The 24,550-nt window shown below is 48.0% G+C and overlaps 1 protein-coding gene across 2 annotated transcripts in view; it reads right to left on the bottom strand.

Moving 5' to 3' along the window:
• The window catches only part of LOC117360676 (vascular endothelial growth factor receptor kdr-like), a 333,742-nt gene that overhangs the window by 152,579 nt on the left and 156,613 nt on the right, over nt 1-24,550 (bottom strand). For both annotated transcript variants that reach the window (XM_033944848.1, XM_033944847.1), the window contains exon 9: nt 23,199-23,374. In XM_033944848.1, coding sequence (XP_033800739.1) covers nt 23,199-23,374 — 176 coding nt within the window. The remainder of the gene's footprint in view (nt 1-23,198; nt 23,375-24,550) is intronic.

The raw sequence follows: 24,550 nt of genomic DNA, 5'->3' as shown, positions 1-24,550 counted from the left end.
ACTATCCCAGCCAGGAAATCCAACACCCCATTCCAGTAAGTATGCAGCTGGGGACATTCCAGTAGCATGTGCAAAAGGGTCCCCCGTAATCGCTTACATTTAACACACAAGTCAGAAACCCATAAGCCCGCCCTGGCTCCCCGTGTCCTAGTGAAATATGTACGATGTAGTAACTTAAACTGTGTTTCCTGCAACTGGGCAGTCCTGGCCCCCCTTGCAACATCCGCAAAACAAACCTTCAAAAGGTCAACACTAACGGGCTCACCCAATTCCATCGTCCATCGAGAGGCCAATGGGATAAGCAAAGAGTCTCCCCGTTCCTCTCGGGCCATCCCATACCAAAGAGACAGGGAGTTTAGAGAGGCAGGTATGGACAAAAAAAGGTGGTCCACTTTCAAAAAACTAGATCCGGGTTCCGCCGTCGATAATAATAATAATAATAATTTTATTTCTTATATACCGCTGTACCGTGAAGTTCTAAGCGGTTTACAGTAGAAACAGAAGAAATGCAATAAGTAAGATTAATTAAGATGAAGAGAGAGTACTTAGATAATCTTCAAAGTAGTGTCGCAGCTGTAGGTACGCGTAAAAGGGCATGGTAGGCAAGGACCAAGCGCGTCGAAGTTCGTCATGCGAAGGAAATTGCGATACACCCGAAGGGCAAACATGTCCTAGACAAAGCCCAGAGCCAAAGCAGACTGTCACCCCTCTGGCCCCACCCACTCCCGGGGGAAATTCAGGATTACCACGAATAAATTGGAAAGCCCAGTTGCCCTGCCCCCGCCCAACGGTTCTCCTCCACCAAAGCAGTGCCCGTCGCAAGGGATCCAGCCAGACCGAATTACCGCCCACCTGAGGTCGTCGCCACCGAGGGAGAGCCAGGCACGCCAAGGCACTGTACGGAACTACCCAGGAGTCAAAGAGGCCCTCCGGGGCAAATCGAACCGTACAAGTAAAAAGCTCATGGACCCAGCGCAGGAGAGCAGCCATGTTATACAAATGAAGATCAGGCAACGCCAGGCCCCCCCGGTCCCGGCTCTGAGTGAGCTTCCGAAGGCATATGCGGGCCCGACGGCGATGCCATAAGAAGGAGCCAATAAAAGATTGAAAAGTCTGGAGCTCCCTACCCCGGATCCAGAGTGGAATCATTTGTAAAGGATAGAGAAGTTTCGGCAACAAGACCATCTTAACCAAAGCAACCCTACCCAGGAGAGACAGGGGGAGGTCCCCCCAGCGGATACACAGATCACGTAGATGGGCAAGCTTAAGCACAATATTACGTCTGTATACAGTAGCCCAGTCTGCACTGAGGAAAATTCCCAGATATTTAAGTTCTCCCATAGCCCAGCGAAAAGGAAAGGTGGACAGTGAACGTGAGGCACAAGGAGAGGACACTGGCAGGACCTCAGACTTGCCAAAATTAATACAAAGACCCGAGAAGGACCCATACCGGGCAATAAGACTAGTAAGAAGCGGGATAGAAGTCCGGTCCCTACCGACGAAGAGGAGCATGTCATCTGCAAACAATGTGATCTTACAATCTTCCCGCCCCACACGGATACCCACAATATCCGGGTCAGTTCGGATCTTTGATGCCAGGGGTTCCAGCGAGAGAATAAACAGCAAGGGCGATAGTGGGCAACCCTGCCTGGTGCCCCTCCGCAGGTGAAAAGAGGCTGTGCGGCGTTTATTGACGAGAAGTTGGGCGGTCGGAGCGGTATAGAGACGAACAATCCAGTCATGAAACGGACCAGTAATACCAAACCGCTGTAGGATCCAAAAAAGATAAGGCCACAGAACCTTATCGAAAGCCTTCTCGGCATCTAAACTTGCCAATAAATCATCCCCTGCCCGTCCCCGACCCTCACGGAGTGCCACCAGGGCTTTAAGAATGTTTGCAGAAGAAAAGCGCCCCGGAACGAACCCAACTTGATTAGGGTAGACAAGAAAGGGGATCACCCGAGCCAAGCGTCCCGCTAAGATGGCAGTAAGGATCTTCATATCCTGGTTAAGCAGAGAGATAGGTCGATAAGACCCCACCAACTCAGGATCCTTTCCCGGTTTAGGGAGTACGACTACATGGGCATGAGTCTGTTCCGGAAGAAACCGATCAGCGGCCTGGACATCTGCATACATAGCACTCAGAGCTGGTCCAATATGGGGTTTCAAAATTTTGTAAAATTCCGGCCCCATTCCGTCAGGCCCCGCAGCCTTAGCAGGCTTCAGCTTGCCAATAGCAGCGTGGATCTCAGAGCGCGCAATGGGGCCATTGAGTAAGTCCCGTTGAGCGTCGGCAAGGCGTGGAAGAGCTAGATCCTGAAAAAACAAATCCCGCGCCGCTTCATCACACTGTCCCGCGCTGTATAGATCGCTATAAAAATGCAGAAACTGCTCCTGAATGGCCTCATCAATCGTGTGCCTCACCGCGGGGCCCTCCCGAATAGTAGATATACGCGTAGCTCTCCTGACAGGTTTAACAAGGCTGGCCAAGAGTTTCCCCGCACGGTTGCCCCATTTATACAGTTTATACTTGTAAACATCGATATGAGTCAGCGCTCGGGCAGTGAGAAGAGCATCGATACGCTTACGCAAACCAAGGTACGACTGACGGGCCTCGTCAGAGCGATGCTGTAAGTGGTAAGCCCTGCTTTCCCTCAGTTGTTTCGCAAGCGAGGTAAGTTCAGCATCCCTCTTTTTACGCTGACGGATAGTATAGGCAATAATGCAACCCCGAAGGTATGCCTTGGCAGCCTCCCAGAACACAGTGTCAGAGACATCACTCCACTCATTAGCTTGTTTATAGTTAGTCCATTCCTCAATAAGGTACTTGTGGAATGCATCGTCCAAATATAGAGTGGGGTTGAGTCTCCAGACACGGTCAGGGGAGGGGCCTCCCCACCTAAGAGTCAACCGAACTGCCGCGTGGTCACTAAAGGGGACATCCAAGATATGGGTACGCACCACCCGCCCAATAGACCGAGAAGGGAGTAAAATGTAGTCCAAGCATGAATGACTGTGATGCACCCCCGAGAAAAATGTAAAATCAGCCTCTCCAGGGTGAAACACACGCCACACATCCTGGAGATCCAACTCCCCCATCAAGAAATTCACCCCCAAGCGTTCATTGTCTCTGCGCACTACCCGAGGTGGTTTACAATCAATGGAGGGGTCACTGGTAATGTTGAACTCCCCACTGACAATAAGTTCGTAGGCAGAAAGTGCTAAAAGGTGAGCCAGGACACCCGAGAAGAAAGCATGCGAATAGACATTGGGGGCATATAAATTACAGAGCACTACAGGTTTGTCAGTCAAGGTCCCGGCCCAGATGACAAAACGGCCCTGAGGGTCCTGAATAACCTTGTGCGTTACCGCGGTGAGCCCTTTATGAATGAGAATAGCAACACCCCGTTGTTTAGAAGAGAAGGAGGAGGACACAACCTCACCCACCCAATCTCTCGACAGCTTACGGTGTTCAGCAGCCGTAAGGTGTGTCTCCTGCAAGAAAGCCACCGAAGCTCGCTCCTTCCGTAAAAAGGAGAGCAATTTCGTTCGTTTCACCGGGGAATTAATACCCGCTACATTCAGTGTGATGCATGTGAAGTCAGCCGTAGCCATGAGAAAAACTAATAGCCAAAGCACACAAGTGTTCAAGCATAGTGTAGTCCTCGAAGGCCTCCCAGCCTGACCCTCCAGGACAAGCATAAAAGAGCCAATCACCCAGCCATCCAACACCCCCCCACCTTCCCACATACAGCCACCCCCACCTCATATCGACTCCACAGGCAGACAAGCAGACAGCAGAAAAACACAACACACACACCCCCCAAAACCCCCAATTCGCACCTCCATATGCACTCCACAACCAGAGCCAAACTGCAGTAAGAGCCCCGGACCATATCCCCCACCAATCCCCAGCAACACCCACCCAGTCACCCACCAAATCCCACCCCAGCTCCCCCATCCCAGACAGAATAAAAATTATGAGGAAAGAGCTCCCGTCCAACCCCCACTCCCCCATTCAACAGCAAAATGTCCAAAACCAGTAAAACAGTGCACAGGTCAGCAAGTCCCAATAAAGGGCATTAACCAGAGAAAGAGAAAGAAAGAAACAGAACAAAAATGAGGCCCAGCGCCCATGGTAAAGTCTAGGCACCGCACTAGTTCCACGCCACAAAAGGTGCAACATCAGGCGCAGTGTCCAGATCCAGACCCCCGTAGGGAACACCGTCCAGTTCTCAGTGTCGTGGCCACATGAACCAGAAATCAGAGGCCAAGGGGGTACCCCACCACATTAATCAGCATCGGACAGCAGAGTAGACCTCCCCACAAGACATGACCACACCAAGAGGACAGCCAATGAACCACGGCTGTCCCGCCAATCCAGCCAGCACCCGGCCGCTCCCCTAGAGGGTCAAGGAGCCAGGGGAGGCAGGCTCTGTAGGTAGGCTTTAAGGTCCTCCACAGAGTCACAAATCTTCGGGTCTCCTGTGCCCACAATGCGAACTCTCGCCAGAAACTGTACGATGAAACTCAGCCCCCGGTTCCGAAGTTCAGCACAGTAGGGGCCTAGGGCACGTCACCGGGCAGCAACTTCCGCGGAGTAGTCATGGAAGAGTAGCAACCTGTGCCCCATATAATCCAGCGCTCCTTTTTTGCGATACAGGGACATCAGCTGGGCTTTATTCGCATAGTTAAGGTACCGAGCAATGACAGGTCTCGGTCGGTCGGCACCCTCCCGTCGCACTCCTAAACGGTGTACCCGTTCCACAGCCATCTTCGGGCCCTCAGGAGGGAGACCCAGAGCTTCAGGGAGCCAGCGTTCCACAAGTCGCCAAAGCTCCTCATCCTTAACAGATTCCGGGAGTCCCACTAGACGCACATTGTTACGGCGACCCCGGTTCTCCTGATCTTCAAGCCTGGCATGGAAAGTGGCACATCTGGTCTCCAGCGCGCGAACCTGCGCCTCCATGTTGGTCGGGCGATCCTCATGGTCCGCAATGCGAGACTCCGCCGTGTGCAGCCGCTGTTCATGGCGCTCCATGCGGTCTCTAATGTCCTCCACGGTGGCCTGCAGTTTAGATAGACGATCGTCGATCACCGTGGAAATGGTCCGCGTCATTTCTTTTACAGCGGCTTCCTGCAGGACCACCGTCGGGGAAGGAGGAGGCTCGGACGCCATCTTGCCGGTACAGGAGGACTTAGGTGTTTTGGCCTGGCGCGCCGCTTTTATGGGCATAACTCGAGCCCAAGTCCACCGACAGGAACCGGAGCCACCTCCCCAGCTGCCGCGAAGAAAACTCTGCACGCCGCCACCGGCCACGAGCGCGGCAGTGAATAAAGAACAGAAAAAAAAAACAAAAATAGGCGGGTGAGGGTCGGAGCTCGAGCGCGCGGTCACCGCTCAGCACAGCGTCATCATGTGACCCCCCCTGCAGTCATGTTTCTAAGTTCTTTCTGGGCCACAAAGATAGATTTACTGAGGTTATCAAACGCCTTAACGTCAAGTTCAAAAGCTATAAAGCACCCACAAATGTTCAAAAGACAAACGTGGCTGTCACTTATTCAGTGAGTGACTTTTACTCTGCCTGTTTGCCCTTCTAGCACGACTGGAATTAGTTTGAAAAGCAAGTTTTACAAGTTTGCAACAGAAAACAGATGTAAATTCAGACTGTGTATTACAGGGAACGAGAAATGTCATGTTACGGTCTAACATTATTTTCTCCTACTTGCCACATTGCTTCGTATAGTATAGTTTACAACTTCTCTGGAACTGGAAGGGGTTCGGTTAGTTATAGCTGATAAAAAGTGAGTCAACACCTCTTGCAACTTGGGGTCTGATCTAACCTTTCTCCTGCGTTGCTCCGTAACTCCTCAGCTATGCAGCCACCCAGCCGCTTCTTGGAAATGTCCCTCGTTCGCTTCCTCCTGAATACATTTATCTCCAGGGAATCGACTTACCTACTTTTAACAGTCAACATCCATAAAGCTTAAGCATCAGACTTAGCTGTTTATTGAAGACATTTGTATATATCACTTTCCTCGATGCAATTTGTTCAGAAAGTATTTCTTACCAGAGTACTGCGGAAATCAAGTAATCTTAATAGAATTTCAATGATTTTTTTAATCATTCAATTAGGATTTATTTACTTTTCAACTCTACTGAAGTAATCATTAGGTTAATCTTCCACTCCAATTACAGTAAAAAAAAATAAACCACTCTGTTATCAACTACCAATTTCAAAATAATAATCCTTTCTTCTATATTGATCTTTTTATAAAAACATAAGAATTGCTGCTGCTGGGTCAGACCGGTGGTCCATCGTGCCCAGCAGTCTGCTCACGCGGCGGCCCTCTGGTCTAAGACCAGCACCCTAACTGAGACCAGCCCTACCAGCGCCCGTTCTGGTTCAGCATGAACTTGTCCAACTTTGTCTTGAATCCCTGGAGGGTGTTTTCCCCTATAACAGACTCCGGAAGAGCGTTCCAGTTTTCCACCACTCTCTGGATGAAGAAGAACTTCCTTACATTTGTACGGAATCTATCCCCCTTAGAGAGTGCCCTCTCGTTCTCTCTACCTTGGAGAGGGTGAACAACCTGTCCTTATCTACTTTGTCTTGAGTCCCTGAAGGGTGTTTTCCCCTATAACAGCCTCCGGAAGAGTGTTCCAGTTTTCTACCACTCTCTGGGTGAAGAAGAACTTCCTTACGTTTGTACGGAATCTATCCCCCTTCAACCTTAGAGAGTGCCCTCTCGTTCTCTCTACCTTGGAGAGGGTGAACAACCTGTCCTTATCTACTTTGTCTTGAGTCCCTGGAGGGTGTTTCCCCCTATAACAGACTCCAGAAGAGTGTTCCAGTGTTCTACCACTCTCTGGGTGAAGAAGAACTTCCTTACGTTTGTACGGAATCTATCCCCTTTCAACTTTAGAGAGTGCCTTCTCGTTCTCTCTACCTTGGAGAGGGTGAACAACCTGTCCTTATCTACTTTGTCTTGAGTCCCTGAAGGGTGTTTTCCCCTATAACAGCCTCCGGAAGAGTGTTCCAGTTTCCTACCACTCTCTGGGTGAAGAAGAACTTCCTTACGTTTGTACGGAATCTATCCCCCTTCAACCTTAGAGAGTGCCCTCTCGTTCTCTCTACCTTGGAGAGGGTGAACAACCTGTCCTTATCTACTTTGTCTTGAGTCCCTGAAGGGTGTTTTCCCCTATAACAGCCTCCGGAAGAGTGTTCCAGTTTTCTACCACTCTCTGGGTGAAGAAGAACTTCCTTACGTTTGTACGGAATCTATCCCCTTTCAACTTTAGAGAGTGCCCTCTCGTTCTCTCTACCTTGGAGAGGGTGAACAACCTGTCTTCATCTACTAAGTCTATTCCCTTCATTATCTTGGCTAATATTTTGCTAATGAATATAGCAACATGTTGATTAAACATTAGTGCTAATTAACTGGCATGGTGGCAGACAGTACATGCAAATACCCATTACTGCGCACTAACATTTACTAAATATGCCCATTGTGCATTTTTGAGCTATATTTACATAGGAACATAAGAGCTGTCATACTGGGACAGATCAAAGGTCCAACATGCTCAGGGTCCGGATGGCTTCTCAAAACCTGGCACTTTGTACAGGTTTTGAAAAGCCTTGTCAAATCGCATCGGGCAGGGAGGAAATCTGCACATGCAGGGGGGGGGGGGATGAGCAGAACTGGGTGGGCCTGGGGGGTGGGCCTAGGGTGGTCCAGATTTTTCGATTGGAAAATCTGGCAACCCTATGTCATACTAAACTGGATACGGCTACACATCGTGTCACTGGCTCTGATACGTAGGAATCAAAAGGCTGAGGTGCAGAAAGGCACGATAAGTTCCCATGACTCATTCACTAGAAACCTTATGAAGACAGGAACATATCTGAACCGGAAAACACTGGGACCTTATGGACATTCTCACTCCCACCGATAAAAACCTCAAAACAAAACTACTGGACACTAAGGGCTCCATTTAGCGGTTTAAGACGCGTAATACCAAGCGTTAAACCGCCAGCTGCGCTAGCCGCTAACGCCTGCCTTGAGCAGGCGGTAGTTTTTTGGCCAGCGTGGGGGTTAGCGCGGGATCAAAAGTCACGTGCGCTAATCCCGCTAGCGCGGCTTGATAAAAGGAGCCCTAAGGTAAAGAAGAATAGTATTATTAACAGAAGGGAGAAAGGAAAGATTTCTATAATAATCAGAAACCAAGGAAAGATGGAGAAAGGATGGAGAAACTGTCCCAATGTAACTGAGCCCCAGTTGACTGATTAAAAAGGATTTTTGAGTGCACTTTGGCACCTTGTCTGTGTGTAATAGACCTTATAAACCCCAGGAGGCAGCTCTCTTTGGAACCACGCAAGTGTTAGTCAAACACCGGCAGTTAAATCTAAGAAATTGGGATCATCGCCAACCTATCCTGGCTTAGAAGTCAAACGGAAATAATTATTTGATGGCCTCCTAGCCACACAAGCAGCAAAACTCGACAACCAAACCTCCAATCTACTACTTCTGACCCCAGACTACAAAACATTCAGAAACGAAGTAAAGACGCTACTTTTCAAGAAATTCCTGCAAACGACTTAATACCACTTCCCAATACCTTCCCGATTCCCCAAAGCAACCTCATAAGAACATAAGAAACGCCTTCACCGGATCAGACCTAGGTCCATCTTGTCCGGCGATCCGCACACACGGAGGCCCAGTTAGGTGCTCTCTGTTGGAGACCCTGATTTCCCGTATCCCCCGATATGATTTGCAAAAAGGTGTGCGCATCCAACTTGCGCTTGAGACCCTGAACACTAGTCTCCGCCACAAGCTCCTCCGGGAGAGCATTCCAAGCGCTCACCACTCGCTGTGTGAAACAGAACCTCCTGACATTTGTCCTGAACCTGCTGCCACACAGTTTCAGGCTATGACCTCTTGTCCGTGTCACATCTGAAAATGTCAGTCATTCTTCTTTCTGGTCTATTATGTCAAATCCTTTTAATATTTTAAAAGTCTCTATCAAATCCCCCCTCAATCTTCTCTTTTCGAGGGTGAACAGTCCCAGTTTTCTGAGGCGTTCTTGGTAGCTCAAATTCTCCAATCCACTCTTTATCTCCTCTAGAAATTACCAGATATCTTCTTGTAATATGTTTTTTGTAATTCTTTTGTAATTCACCTTGAACCGCAAGGCAATGTACACCGCCTAGAAATTTATATAAACGGTATAACAAACTTTTTAATAAACTTGGAAACTTGGAATGGCGGAATAGAAATCTCTCATGTAATGTAATGTAATAATATGGGAAAAACCAACCCATTTGGAGACAGGTGTGTAGCAATGTCAGTAATTAATCATTGAAGAGCGTTTCTAAGGGAAAATAGAGTAGATTTCTCATGTCTCCATGTGATGGCCTTTGTTGTACAACATCTATAACTAATCTAAGTAGAAAGTGGGAGAGGGAGGAAAAAGAAAACTTCAGACTAGGATACAAGGTGTCTGGTCTTGGGCTCAGTGCAAGGACTACTGAAGGTGGTATCAGAGCCTTAAGGCGAAGGCAGTGGCATAGTAAGGGGAAGTGGGGTGGGGCAGACCGCCCCGGGCACCGTCTTGCTGGGGGCACCGTCACCTCTCCACCCCCCCCCCCCCCGCCAAGCTCGCACCCTCCCTTCTCCGCCTTATACCTCTTTAAAATCTTCGCCAGCGTGAGCATCTACTCTGGCCTGCTGCTTGCACTGGCATGGCTCCCTCGGAAATCACTTACAGGCCACAGGGCCAGGAAGTGACATCAGAGGGAAAGCCAGCACGAGCAGTGGGCTGGAGAAGCTGCAAATGCTGGCAAAGATTTAAAAAGATATGGGAGTGGGAAGGGAGGGAGAGGGTATGGCGGGAGGGAGCCACCGCCCTGGGCACCTCTTACTCTCGCTACCCCACTGAGTGAAGATAGCCTTGTTGGACCTGCTTATGGACCCGTTGTAGCAGGCAACATATCGCAAAAGCTAATATATAAACTAAAAGGACCAGACAGAGTTAAAAAGTGATAGGGAAGAAGAGTGAGTACACCCCTAAACACATATCCAGGCCCCTCCATACCACAACCTAACACCCCAAGATCTTTACCACATACCACTCCTCTATAGCATTCTCATACAGGGGTGGACAACGAGGGCCGCAATCTAGTCAGGTTTTCAGGATTTCTCCCAATGAATATGCATGAGATCTATTTGCCTACAATTTTAATTTAATTTAATTCTTATATACCGCTAATAACCATGAGGTTTCTAAGCAGTTTACAAAAATGAATGCATTAAAAGATACAATAAATAAAAATAAAAAAGATGGGTACTTGGAAATTCTCTAACTGTCCCAAAGGCTCACAATCTAACTAAAGTACATGAAGAGACAATTTATGATAAATAAAGATAAAATATAAAGACAAAGATAGAGATAGAGATAGAAATGAGTATTCCACCAAGTAATGAATAAATAAATTTAAAGATAGAATTAAAATAAATAAGTAAAATAAATAAAAAATAGAGATTAAAAATAAGTATCAAGAGAAATAAAAAATATATATTTAAAGTATTCTCCCCTGCTTGATCGGGGGAGGGGTATAACTGTGATCAGGTGCCCTGCTAGAGAGGGGCTCCCGATATTGCTGCTGGTCTCGGTGAGCCGTTGGCACCGCTTCTTTTGAAACGTTCTCCTCTGCTGGATCAGGGGAGGGGTGTAACTGTGATCAGGTGCCCTGCTAGAGAGGGGCTCCCGATACTGCTGCTGGTCTCGGTGAGCCGTTGGCACCGCTTCTTTTGAAGTGTTCTTCCCTGCTGGATCGGGGGAGGGGTGTAACTGTGATCAGGTGCCCTGCTGGAGAGGGGCAGTGCGTGCAAATAGATCTCATGCATATTCATTGGGGAAATCCTGAAAACCCGACTGGATCGCGGCCCTTGAGGACCCAGGTTGCCCACCCCTGTAAAGGATAATTCTAAGACGTGGACCTGGTAGGAGCTTTTTACTTCCATGCCGAGATTCCTTTATAAAAGCCTAGCGTAACCAGGCAAATATGTGCCTACAACATAGTCCTATGCCAGCCGTAGATCTGGTATGAATGCTCACACCTAAGTGTCATTGATACGCAGATAACTTACAGCATACTGTAAGTTACATGTTGACATTGGAGCTCGGTCTATGAACCGCAGGAAGCATCCCTATGTCATTCTTTAAGGAGAGAGGGAAGAATCAGAGTACAAATAGGCCCAGGTGTAGAAGGACTGAGGCTGAGATAGACACTAAAGAATGACAGTCTCTGGTATCCAGAGCTGAGATTGTGATGTCATAATGCCTCATTCCACCAATGCCTAAGAGCCAACCTCATCAGTGATGTCACAATGGGTTTCTTATCCTATATTGGCTCACATAAGAATCAGAGCATGAATGGGCCCAGCCACTGACCCTCCAGCCTTGCATTGAAGAATGCTGGTGTAGAAGGACTGAGGTTGAGATAGACACTAAAGAATGACAGTCTCTGGTATCCAGAGCTGAGATTGCGATGTCATAAAGCCTCATTCCACCAATGCCTAAAAGCCAACCTCATCAGTGACGTCACAATGGCTTGACTGTCCTATACTTGACTCACATAAGAACATAAGAGCTGCCACACTGGGACAGACTGAAGGTCCAAGCCTAGTATTAACATTCCAGAGCTGAGATTGTGATGTCATAATGCCTCATTCTACCAACCTCATCAGTGATGTCACAATACTTGGCTCACATAAGAATCAGAGTATGAATGGGCCCAGCCATTGACCCTTAAAACTTGCACTGAAGAATGCTGGTGTAGATGGACGGAGGTTGAGACACTAAAGAATGACAAGGGATTATTTCCTGTGGTTATCCACAGGGATAGGGACAAATTCGGTCTCCGTGTCATTCTCTATCACCAGCAGGAAATATTTGTGGTGCTTTAAAGGTAGCCTGCGTTGATAACTGGTTCTTGGATTAAGGCCTGCATTGAATATCTGTGTCATAGTCAGGGCCTTCAAAATCACTGCGCACCTCTGGCTGAATACCGGGAGTATAGCTTTCTTTTTGTGTGGTTGAACAACCAAACAAAAAGCTGCTTTTAGCTGCCAGTCAGTTTTGGCTTCCATTTCTCTTTCATTCACTTTTCTCGGTTGATTTGCATGACATGCCAAACTACAAGTTTTAAAGCAAGACAAAAGGAGAAGCCATCAAAAATATCAACATGCACAGATCCAAGAAATAATCATTTAAATAATTCCAGTGGAAGCTTCAGTATTCATGAACCTCCTTTGAGAGACCTTGCTGACATGCAAATAAACCAATTTCAGCACATGTCCTTGATATAATTACTTAGTTACCCGATCCAAAGATATCATTTAGGGTTTTTTTGCTACAATCTGTCTCTGCTAAAGCATGCTGACTTGGAGTCTGCAACCCACTGGACTGTAGATAGTATATTCTTCCAGAACCGACTGGAGGAGGGGGTTAACCTAGGCCAGGGGTAGACAATTCTGGTCCTCGAGAGCCGGAGCCAGGTCAGGTTTTCAGGATCTCCACAATAAATATGCATGAGGAGGCAGTGCATGCAAATCCATCTCATACATATTCATGGTGGCGATCCTGAAAACCTGACCTGGCTCCGGCTCTCGAGGACCGGAATTGCCTACCCCTGACCTAGGCTTAGGGTTGCCCAATTTCCTCTTTGAAAAAAAGAAGATGCCTGGCCCCACCCTGTTCCAACCATCAATCCCGCCCCGTTGTACCTGACTCCGCCCTGTTCTTCCCCTAGCCCCTCCCCCACATGAACCTCCCCGAGCTCAAAGGCTGCATTTGGATGCTTGAGAGTGTAGGTTTGGCCATCCATTTGTACACAGAGGTTTGTATGGGAATTAGGGGAATGATGTCACACACGTGCGCGCATGCGTATGATGTCATCATGGTCCTGGCCGCCCATGCGCAAAGGCTTGCAGATGCGGCCTCCGAGCTCAGGGTTTCCAAAACCTGGACAAATTGCCAGGTTTTGGAAATCCCGCCGGAAGCCCGGACAGTCCTCTAAAAAGATGACATATGACAACCCTACCTAGGCTTGTCAGAAATAAGTGAACAATGCCTTCGGATCCTAAAAAGTCTAAAAGGACAACCTCTGTATTTACTACTAGCCACAGTATGGGTAATGAAATCCTGGATCTAGAGGCAGGTCGTGGAAGAGGCTGACTTGAAGTCAGTAGCGGTTGCGGAGATATTTACACGGAGAACTATGACTGGGATATTGTTATAAAGGAGAGAGAAGGGAGGTCCCAACCTAAACTGCAGTAGAAAACCAACCGAGAGCAAACAAAAACAAAACTGCAGATCTGTACAAGACGTAGGCAAAATTTATTGTGACAAAATAATTATATGCAAACCCTTTTACCAATCAAGGGACCCGACACGGTCCGTGTTTCGGACAAACCTTCGTCAGGGGTCCATGGTAAAAAAGGAAAACAAATCTTCCTCAGGGGTCCATGGTAAAAAAGGAAAACAAAAAAAAGTCGCAACGGCTGATTGCAGTTAGTGAACCTCGACGTCGCTAAAACCTTTCTTGCTACTCTACATTTTTTGTGACTTTTTATTTTGTTTTCCTTTTTTACCAAGGACCCCTGACGAAGGTTTGTCCGAAACACGGACCTTGTCGGGTCCCTTGATTGGTAAAAGGGTTTGCATATAATTATTTTGTCACAATAAATGTTGCCTACGTCTTGTACAGATCTGTAGTTTTGTTTTGTTTGATATCATTGTAAAGCCCAGTTTGCAAAGAGTTTCTAGGTGGGAGTTGGGATTTCCATGTTGGGCTTTGCACAATTCCCCAAGTATTTTACAAAAGGCTTTTTGAGCTTCTTGAACATTATCATTAAAGAGAGTTTCTTCATCCTTGATTGCTGGAAATTCTTTGGTCCACTCCTACTTTGTTCGTCTTGCCTAGTATGGGGTATTATTTGTACTCTGCTGACGTTTCTCGCTTTTCTGTTATATGATTGTTTTAATGAGCTGTTTTAGTGTGTATATATTTTTTCATTGATTGCATTTCTGTTTATATTTGGTCATTTTACCGTTGTTATACCGTTCACAAAATTGTGTTACGTTAAACTGTGTCTGCTCTACATCACCTTGGGTGAATCTCTTCATAAAGGCAGTTCATAAATCCAAATAAATAAATGCACACATACAGTTTAAGAGATCAGAGAAAGAGGAACATAAGCAACAGTAAGAGACGTACGCAGTGACGCAGTGAGAGGGGGGCGGAGGGTGGACTGCCCTGGACGCCATCTTGATGGGGCCGGCGGCACCTCTCCGCACCCCATACCACATTTGTACCCCCGTACCTCTTTAAAATCTACTCTAGCTTGCTGTTCACACCGACCTGGCTCCCTCTGGAATCACTTCCAGGCCACAGGGCCAGGAAGTGACATCAGAGGGAAAGCCAGCATAGCAGCGGGCTCGAGAACCTGCTTACACTGGTGAAGATTTAAAGAGGTGCAGGGTTGGGAAGGGAGGGTGTGAATGTGGGGGAACAGAAGGAGTAAGGGGGGCTGGAGAGGAAGGTGTGAGGGTGCCACCGCCTCAGGCACCTCGTATCCTCGCTATGCCACTGGACGTAAGTGACGCTAGAAAGTAGCCACGAGAGCGATGATAGAAATGAAAGAAACCAGTTGAAAAGTGAACACTTTCAGTGGGATGCAGTGGCCCATTTGCCTTTCCTCCTTTTGCAAACTCATACACTTCTATCTGTGGGATTTGGTAGGAAAACCAAAACCAAAAACACTGTGGAGAAGATGTCCAAGATACAGGCATAAAATCCACTGTTCTCTGCCTTTGATCCACGTTCTTTGACTTAGGACACTTAGGGACCCCTGAGGAAGACAGGGTCGTCGAAACACAGACCGTGTTGGGTCCACAGTTCCCATCTTATGGGTCCTAGACATTTTATTATGTGGATTTTATGACTGTATCTTCAATAAAGCCTGCATCTTGGACATCTTCTCCACAGTGGTTTTGTTTTTGGTTGCTTTTTGATTCTGTGGAGTACCAGGATCAATTTCTGTTAAGAACTGCCGCTGCTGGGTCAGACCAGTGGTCCATCGTGCCCAGCAGTCCGCTCACGTGGCGGCCCTCTGGTCAAAGACCAGCACCCTAACCGAGACTAGCCCACCAGCGCCCGTTCTGGTTCAGCAGGAACCTGTCCAACTTTGTCTTGAATCCCTGGAGGGTGTTTCCCCCTATAACAGCCTCCGTAGAGTGTTCCAGCTTTCTACCACTCTCTGTAGAATGGAGGGTCTATGTGCTGCATGGGTTGGACAATATAGGAGTGGTATTGCATTTAAACTTGTGCTTGAGAGTGTAGGTTTGGCCATCCATTTTTACATAGAGGTAGGTATGGGAATTAGGTCTTTATGATAATTGCGAGCGCTGGTCGCTGATAGGTTTTGCTTGTCCGATCTGTTTGTATATGGATCAGTTGTAACCCGCTTTGCATAAAGCAGGATATAAGTCAATAAACTATATTAAAAAAAAAAAAAAACAACCCAAAACTATACTTGTTTGAATTAGTTATTTACTGGGATTTATTCACTGCCTTTTCATGCAGAGATTCACACAAAGCGGTTTACAATACACTGAATAGTACAACAGGTACTCTTAAGTGTTTTTCCTAGGTTCACGGAAGTTTCGCCCCCCACATTTCGCCCCCAGCAATTCGCCCCCCACATTTCGCCCCCAGGTATGTTTCGCCCCCACACATTTTGCCCCCCGGATGTTTTGCCCCCACACATTTCGCCCCCGCACATTTCGCCCCTGCCTTTGAGGGGAAAAAGAAATCCGTCTCGGAGCACGCCTGACTCGGAGCGCGCCTGACTTTTCTTTTTCAGGCGCTGCTGATGTGGAGTTTCCGCAATGAAAGTGAAATGCTCATCACCCCCCCCCCTCCCGCACAAATCCTTACCTCACGGGCCCTCAGTCCAGCTGCTGGTGTGCGCGAGCGAAGCCAAGGGGGGGAGGGAGTCGAAGTCTGGCCCCGCCCCCGGGCTTTCCCCTTTTTCGTCCGCGATCCGCTAGGACATGAAGGGGGATCGGGGCGAATTGCTGGGGGCGAAATGTGGGGGGCGAACCTTCCGGATCCCTTTTTCCTATGTATCCTGGCAGGCTCACGGCCTAACTGTGGTACCCGGGGCAGAGGAGGGATTAAGGCCTGGATTCTGTAAACGGCAGCCTCCTTAAAAATGGGCGTCGATCGCATGTCAATCATGCAACAACGTCGTTTACAGAATCGCAGCTATGCGGAACATAGGCGCCGGAAACGTGGCCAGCGTTTTAAAGGCCTACATTTCTGGCGCCTCTCTTCCGTGAGAATCACGTCCACAGAGGCGCTTTACGACGCCTAAAGCCACCTTCAACGTTAACCATGCCTACAATGGTATTAGGCGTCGTAAAGCGCCTCTGTGGATGGGATATCAGTGACCTTTAATTGGTTTTTAATCAGCGCAACCAATAGGTGTGCCGATTAAGCCAATTACAACCAATTAAGTTAGGTGACAGTAGTGCCTACTGCTGCCCATCTTACAGTGCACTATTGAGAATTTGGGTCTAAGTGGCTCGCCGAGAGTCGCAAGGAGCAGGCTTAGGGTGACCAGAAGTCCGGATTCCCCCTTTTTCCCCCCTGTTCCAGAAATACCTAAACAATTGACCCGCTCTCCCTCTCCCTCCCCCCTCCCTATTCCACCTGAACTTACAGCACTGTTATAAATATAATCTGCTATCTTCATCTTATCGCAACTTTACGTTGCTATTTATCCCCAACAGGTCCTGGCGGACATTACCTACTAAAATGTACATATTACATTTTCGCTCAGCAAATTGTATTTCTATACAATTGCCTCCTGAGGTCTCTGATCTCTGTATTTCCTCTGAATATCTACTTACTGTATTTCGCTGAATGTCCAGGACTCTTGATTGTAAACCGCCTAGAAGTCGCAAGATTGTGGCGGTATAGAAGAATAAAGTTATTATTATTATTATTTTGAGGACAGGTCCAGGGGTCCAGATGGCTTTTCAAAACCAGGCAGTTTGTCTGGGTTTTGAAAAGCTTTTCTTCGTGCAGGAGGGCATCTGTGCATGCGTGCACATGACGCGACGATGTCATACCCGCGCATGAGAGGATGTTCTGCCCGACGGGAGCAGGCAGCGGGGGGTGGGGCTGGGGTGTGACGGGGCAGGGATGGAAGGGACTGGGCGGGCCTGGGGACAGGTCTAGGGGGGGGTCCGGATTTTCCATATGGAAAATCTGGTAACCCGAAGTAGGCTGAGATCAAATTCACTGTTCATAGACAACGGCGCGAAATACAAAAGCGCGCGTGCCACCGCGCCACTCTAAATTACAGTTTTTAGGGGCTCCGACGGGGGGTTTTGTTGGGGAACCCCCCCACTTTACTTAATAGACATCGCGCTGGCGTTATGGGGGGTTTGGGGGGTTGTAACCCTCCACATTTTACTGTAAACTTAACTTTTTGCCTAAAAACAGGGAAAAAGTGAAGTTTTCAGTAAAATGTGGGGGGTTACAACCCCCCACACACCCCACAATGCCCCCACAACGCGGCGCGATGTCTATTAAGTAAAGTGGGGGGGGGTTCCCCCCCACGCCCCCCCTTCGGAGTACTAAAAACAGTAATTTAGAGCGGCGTGGCGGCGCGCGCTGCGCTCAATTGTCTGGGCACGCCTTTGTCCCAGCGCGCTTTTGACCTGACACCCAAATTCACAAGTTCAGGGTGCTGAGGCAGCAGCTCTAACCACTAGGCCACTCCTCCATAAATATAACACAGTGGAATTATTTTCTGAAGATGTTTCATGAGAGAGGGGAGACATAATCGAGACGTTCAAAGATGTCACGGGCCGTATCGAGGTGGAAGAGGATCTCTTTTTCCTTAAAGGACCCACGGCCACAAGAGGGCATCCGTAGAAAATCAGGGGTGGGAAATTTCATGGCGACACCAGAAAATATTTCTTCACCGAAAGGGTGGTTGACCGCTGGAATAATCTTCCACTGCAGGTAATTGAGGCCAGCAGCGTGCCAGATTTTAAGAAAAGACGGGATTGGCATGTGGGATCTCTTCATGGAGGTAGTTAGGGGGTGGGCCATTAGGGTGGGCAGACTAGATGGGCCGAGGCCCTTTTCTGCCGTCATGTTCTATGTTTCTATTTGGCATGTGGGATCTCTTCATGGAGGTAGTTAGGGGGTGGGCCATTAGGGTGGGCAGACTGGATGGGCCGAGGCCCTTTTCTGACGTCATGTTCTATGTTTCTATTTGGCATGTGGGATCTCTTCATGGAGGTAGTTAGGGGGTGGGCCATTAGGGTGGGCAGACTAGATGGGCCGAGGCCCTTTTTTGCCGTCATGTTCTATGTTTCTATTTGGCACGTGGGATCTCTTCATGGAGGTAGTTAGGGGGTGGGCCATTAGGGTGGGCAGACTGGATGGGCCGAGGCCCTTTTCTGCCGTCATGTTCTATGTTTCTATTTGGCATGTGGGATCTCTTCATGGAGGTAGTTAGGGGGTGGGCCATTAGGGTGGGCAGACTAGATGGGCCGAGGCCCTTTTCTGCCGTCATGTTCTATGTTTCTGTTTGGCACGTGGGATCTCTTCATGGAGGTAGTTAGTGGGTGGGCCATTAGTGTGGGCAGACTGGATGGGCGTGGCCCTTTTCTGCCATCATGTTCTATGTTTCTATGTTTCTAATGACCAAAGAGTGGGGCCATCCACAATTTATCTTCACAACATAGGCGTTGGATCTCCCGTATGAGGAACGACTGGGTAAGTTGCAGCTGTACTCACTCGAGGACCGCAGAGAGAGGGGAGACACGATCGAGACGTTCAAATATGTCACGGGCCGTATCGAGGTGGAAGAGGATCACTTTTTCCTTAAAGGACCCACGGCAACAAGAGGGCATCCGTTGAAAATCAGGGCTGGGAAATTTCATGGCGACACCAGAAAATATTTCTTCACCAAAAGGGTGGTTGACCGCTGGAATAATCTTCCACAACAGGTAATTGAGGCCAGCAGCGTGTCAGATTTTAAGAAAAGATGGGATTGGCAGGTGGGATCTCTTCATGGAGGTAGTTAGGGGGTGGGCCATTAGGGTGGGCAGACTGGATGGGCCGAGGCCCTTTTCTGACGTCATGTTCTATGTTTCTATTTGGCATGTGGGATCTCTTCATGGAGGTAGTTAGGGGGTGGGCCATTAGGGTGGGCAGACTAGATGGGCCGAGGCCCTTTTTTGCCGTCATGTTCTATGTTTCTATTTGGCACGTGGGATCTCTTCATGGAGGTAGTTAGGGGGTGGGCCATTAGGGTGGGCAGACTGGATGGGCCGAGGCCCTTTTCTGCCGTCATGTTCTATGTTTCTATTTGGCATGTGGGATCTCTTCATGGAGGTAGTTAGGGGGTGGGCCATTAGGGTGGGCAGACTAGATGGGCCGAGGCCCTTTTTTGCCGTCATGTTCTATGTTTCTATTTGGCACGTGGGATCTCTTCATGGAGGTAGTTAGGGGGTGGGCCATTAGGGTGGGCAGACTGGATGGGCCGAGGCCCTTTTCTGCCGTCATGTTCTATGTTTCTATTTGGCATGTGGGATCTCTTCATGGAGGTAGTTAGGGGGTGGGCCATTAGGGTGGGCAGACTAGATGGGCCGAGGCCCTTTTCTGCCGTCATGTTCTATGTTTCTGTTTGGCACGTGGGATCTCTTCATGGAGGTAGTTAGTGGGTGGGCCATTAGTGTGGGCAGACTGGATGGGCGTGGCCCTTTTCTGCCATCATGTTCTATGTTTCTATGTTTCTAATGACCAAAGAGTGGGGCCATCCACAATTTATCTTCACAACATAGGCGTTGGATCTCCCGTATGAGGAACGACTGGGTAAGTTGCAGCTGTACTCACTCGAGGACCGCAGAGAGAGGGGAGACACGATCGAGACGTTCAAATATGTCACGGGCCGTATCGAGGTGGAAGAGGATCACTTTTTCCTTAAAGGACCCACGGCAACAAGAGGGCATCCGTTGAAAATCAGGGCTGGGAAATTTCATGGCGACACCAGAAAATATTTCTTCACCAAAAGGGTGGTTGACCGCTGGAATAATCTTCCACAACAGGTAATTGAGGCCAGCAGCGTGTCAGATTTTAAGAAAAGATGGGATTGGCAGGTGGGATCTCTTCATGGAGGTAGTTAGTGGGTGGGCCATTAGTGTGGGCAGACTGGATGGGCGTGGCCCTTTTCTGCCATCATGTTCTATGTTTCTATGTTTCTAATGACCAAAGAGTGGGGCCATCCACAATTTATCTTCACAACATAGGCGTTGGATCTCCCGTATGAGGAACGACTGGGTAAGTTGCAGCTGTACTCACTCGAGGAACGCAGAGAGAGGGGAGACATGATTGAGACGTTCAAATATGTCACGGGCCGTATCGAGGTGGAAGAGGATCTCTTTTTCCTTAAAGGACCCACGGCCACAAGAGGGCATCCGTTGAAAATCAGACTAGATGGGCCGTGGCCCTTTTCTGCCGTCATTTTCTATGTTTCTATGTTTCTATGAACAGGGGAGGCCTCACCCAAAATTTTCAGTCACTGTTTTTAGCCCTCCCGCCCACCCTTCTCCTGGTGTTATGCTTAAATCTTTGGGCAGCCACTGCGCAACCGCCGCGCAGCGTCAAACCGCAGGCCTGACCCGGAACCATTCATTCTACTTCCAGGGGCAGGCCTGCTCGTGGACACTGTGCAGCAGCTGCCGAAGATTTAAAACTAAAGCGCCGGGAGGAGGTAGGCGGGGGACTCGGGAGCTATTGAGAGGTGGTGCGCCAGGGCGGAGCTCCTGGCCCCCTGCCTCCCCAAACAAAGCAGCGTTCCCGCTGCCTAGGCTTCCTAAAACAAGTGAAACGTTTCCTGGAACCTGACGGGCTTAATAGATCACAAGATCTCTGTCTTGCTTCAAAAAACTGGTGCTAATGTCCTGGGAGGTCCTTCCGTCTTCCGGAATTTAACCCATCCGATAATATGCTACAAGATAGATAGTAGCTATTATATAAAACGTCCATTCAGGGAGGTGGATGACCATCGTCCAAAAATGGTCCATGTACATTTCACATGCTGCATCTTGCAGTGCTAAATAGCAAACCGATGACCATTCACATCAGTTCTCTCCATTATATCCTCAAATGTCCTTTCTACACTGTGGAAAACTAACTTCTTAGTCCAAGAGAAACCTGATGCCTTATTCCCAGATGAAGATGAAAGCAATCCACCTGTTTTGTGTTAAAACAACTTGCAGTGCATGTGCTCCCCAACCGTTTCCAAAAGCTATTGGCAAGACCCCTGCCTGTGTTTGTTTAAGCTTTGAAATCTGGATATAACCCATTTCTTGACATGAAACCTAACTTCTAGGCGCCTCCGCTGGACGCACGTGCCAGTATGTTTGGAGGATGTTTATAATATCATCAGTTTGGGATTCTAACATGTGAACTCTGGTTGTTTATGATCACTTTTATCATCCTCTGGGGATTAGCTCTTGGATGGTCTTAGAATAAGAAATTGTTTTTTTTTTCTGCTACAGAGGATGAAGCATCTGGAGGTATGAAGTCTGAAGACAGTCCGAGCAGTATATAGTGAGAGGTTTCTGCCCGTTTAAATCGCTTGTCTGTGGTTAACCGCGAAGGTTCTGCAACACTGAGTATTTGCAAAAACTGGCAAGTTAAGAGGTGATAGGCTCAGGAGAAATCTAAGAAAAGACAGGTTTTTTTTTTTTTTTTACAGAAAGGGTGGTAGATGTGTGGAACAGTCTCCCGGTAGAGGTGGTGGAGACAGAGACTGTCTGAATTTAAGAAAGCGTGGGACAGGCACGTGGGATTTCTTAGGGAGAGGAGGAGATAGTGGATGGTGTGGACGGGCGGACTGGATGGGCCATTTGGCCTTTATCTGCCGTCATGTTTCTATTTTCCTTCTTGAGCTGATAATATTAGCTAACATCCGCAGACCAGCCTCTCAGAATTCCTCGTGGTTGCATCCAAGCATCTCTACACACACTAAGGCTAATACGTGTTTAAGGATAAATTTAATCTGGTTATCATTAACAGAATATTCAAAGATAACCACTTAAAGTGTGCGGATGAAAATCACAGTCTAAAGTTTACCGGACAAAGCATTTAACTAACTTTAGGACAGCAGACTGGGACAAATATCAGCACTCCTGCATATTTAGCTGTAGCGGTCTACAAAAAATAAAAATAAAAAAATGCCTTTGACTCCTCAAAATAACTGTTCCAATTCTAACTGGACAAGCGGACAAGGAATTGTTTGGACAAACCTTAGCCAGTCAGCAGCCCCAAAATTTCAAAAGGAAGATTTGTCTTGTTAACTCCTAAAGTTAACCTGATAAATCTTTGGAAATTTGCTCCCTATGTTGCCTTTCAGAGACTGCAACAGCCCTATGTCCTTAAAATACAGGCATTACCTCCGCATCAGTAGAGGGAGGTCTCCAAAAAGGGCACATGTTAGCCACTGCACAGGGCAGGAGGTGAAGAAAGTAGGATAGCTTCAGTCTGAAACAGTATAAATCAGTTGAGAATTGGTAACAACCCCATGAGAGATCTACACCTGCTTCATTCCTCGTCACAAAACCACGGGACAGCCGTGGGCCGCTATTGTTTTAAATTGCTTGGATAAAATAGGGTGGGTACAGCGTCAGTCTACTTCAACGGTGAATGGTTAAAACAAAACAAAAGGAAGGAAGAAACTAAAATGATACCTTTTAGATCAAGCTAACTTAAAAACATTTTTAATTAGCCACCAAGAGTTAACCCCCCCACTTCCTCATCTCAGGAGAGAATAGGCAACAAATGACAAAACCTGAATATATATAAATCAAACTGCTGGCATGCAGGAACATGAGCAAGACAAGTATTTTGAGCTGTGTAGCCCATGCGTATGCTTTGGAAAATTCAACATAAGGCACTGAATGAATAAGCTACAGCTTCTGGGAGATGCAGTGGGTTTACAGTGAGCCTCGTCCCCGTTTCGACAACAGTGAGGAAGCAACGAAGGGTTTCAGTAGTCCCAGAAGTACTAAAGATTTGCAAAACCTGAAATGCTCTACTTACTGTTCACTTCCAGGGTAAAGGTGACATTTTCATACAGGCCATGGCGGGGATTTCTTAGAACCAAAATGTAATTCCCAGCATCCTTTTCTGTCACTTTTTTTATGTACAATCTGTATTTATCGGGATCTGATTTGTAACAACAATGCATCGGTCCGATTAGCTCGCCATCTTTGTACCTATATGACAAAATTTTTAAAGAGTCTGTTTAAAGATTTTGCAACACACGGTTCATATCACAAATTAACCAGTAGCATTTAGCCAGCTGCTCTGCCCATCAATGAAAAGGCACACTTCTTATCTGTGAACCAGTGGAAGCGCCCAGTTTTTCAGCTGCAATTTTCATCTCTTACAAACAGAGAGAGCTCACTACACATGCCTTTATTTTCAGGGACACCCTCCATCCTTTATTCTCCTGATCTCTCCCATTTGTGCCCTTCAAAGGCCACAGCAGGGTTCTTGCTGGAGGAACACTTGACTCTGATCCTTGAAAATTCATTCTCAGTTAGTCCATATGGTGGCACCTGCCTCACTCATTTCAAAGATACCAAGTCACACACCTCTCTTCACGTGTATTTGGGGACCAGTCTCCTCCCCATGGTCTGCCATCTCTCCCACTCTTCCTGTTCTAGCATATGTTCCCTCTCCTTCCTGTCCATGAACTGGCACCTCTCCTTCAATCTCAAACTACCCCTCTTCCTACTTCAAACTCATACCTGGCTTTATTTCTCTGGCACCCTGCCCCCTCTGACCCAATTTCCCTCCCTCGACTATGTCTCACCCTGCTGGAAAAAAAGTAATTGTATCACAAGGGGGGCAGGACACTGGAGGGGGAGGGAAGGAGATAGAGAGATGCTGGACTACTGAAGGGAAGGGGAGGAGAGAGAGATGCCATACCATGGAAGGGAGGAGGAAGGAAGGAGAGAGATACCAGACAATAGGAAGGGGAAAGGGAAGGACAGAGATGTTGAACTATTGAAGGGGGGGGAGGGAAGGAGAGAGAAGCCAGGCCAGGGAAGGGAAGGAGAAGAGAGATATTCCAGACTAAGGTGGGGGAGAGGGGGAAGAGAAGGACAGAGAGATGCCAGACTATAAAGGGGGAGGAGGGAAGGGAAGGAGATGCCAGACAATGGGAAGGAGAGGAGAAAGATTTCTGACCACCAGAGGGAGAGAGAGGGAGGAGATGATACACAGGGATGGAGATGAAGGGGGGAGAGAGGGAGCAGATGGTGCAGAGGGGATGGGAGGGGTAGGGATGGGAGGGGAATAGAGATGGAAAAATGCTAGTACTCTTGTCTTGAATCATTCCTTAGGGTCTGCCCTGCGACTTTCTTTCTTTTAATGTCTCCCTCCCT

This window comes from Geotrypetes seraphini, chromosome 5 (assembly GCF_902459505.1).
Source record: "Geotrypetes seraphini chromosome 5, aGeoSer1.1, whole genome shotgun sequence".
In the NCBI taxonomy this organism is placed as follows: domain Eukaryota; kingdom Metazoa; phylum Chordata; class Amphibia; order Gymnophiona; family Dermophiidae; genus Geotrypetes; species Geotrypetes seraphini.
The sequence above is the reverse complement of the archived record's forward strand: the minus strand, read 5'-3'. Positions and strand labels throughout refer to the sequence as shown.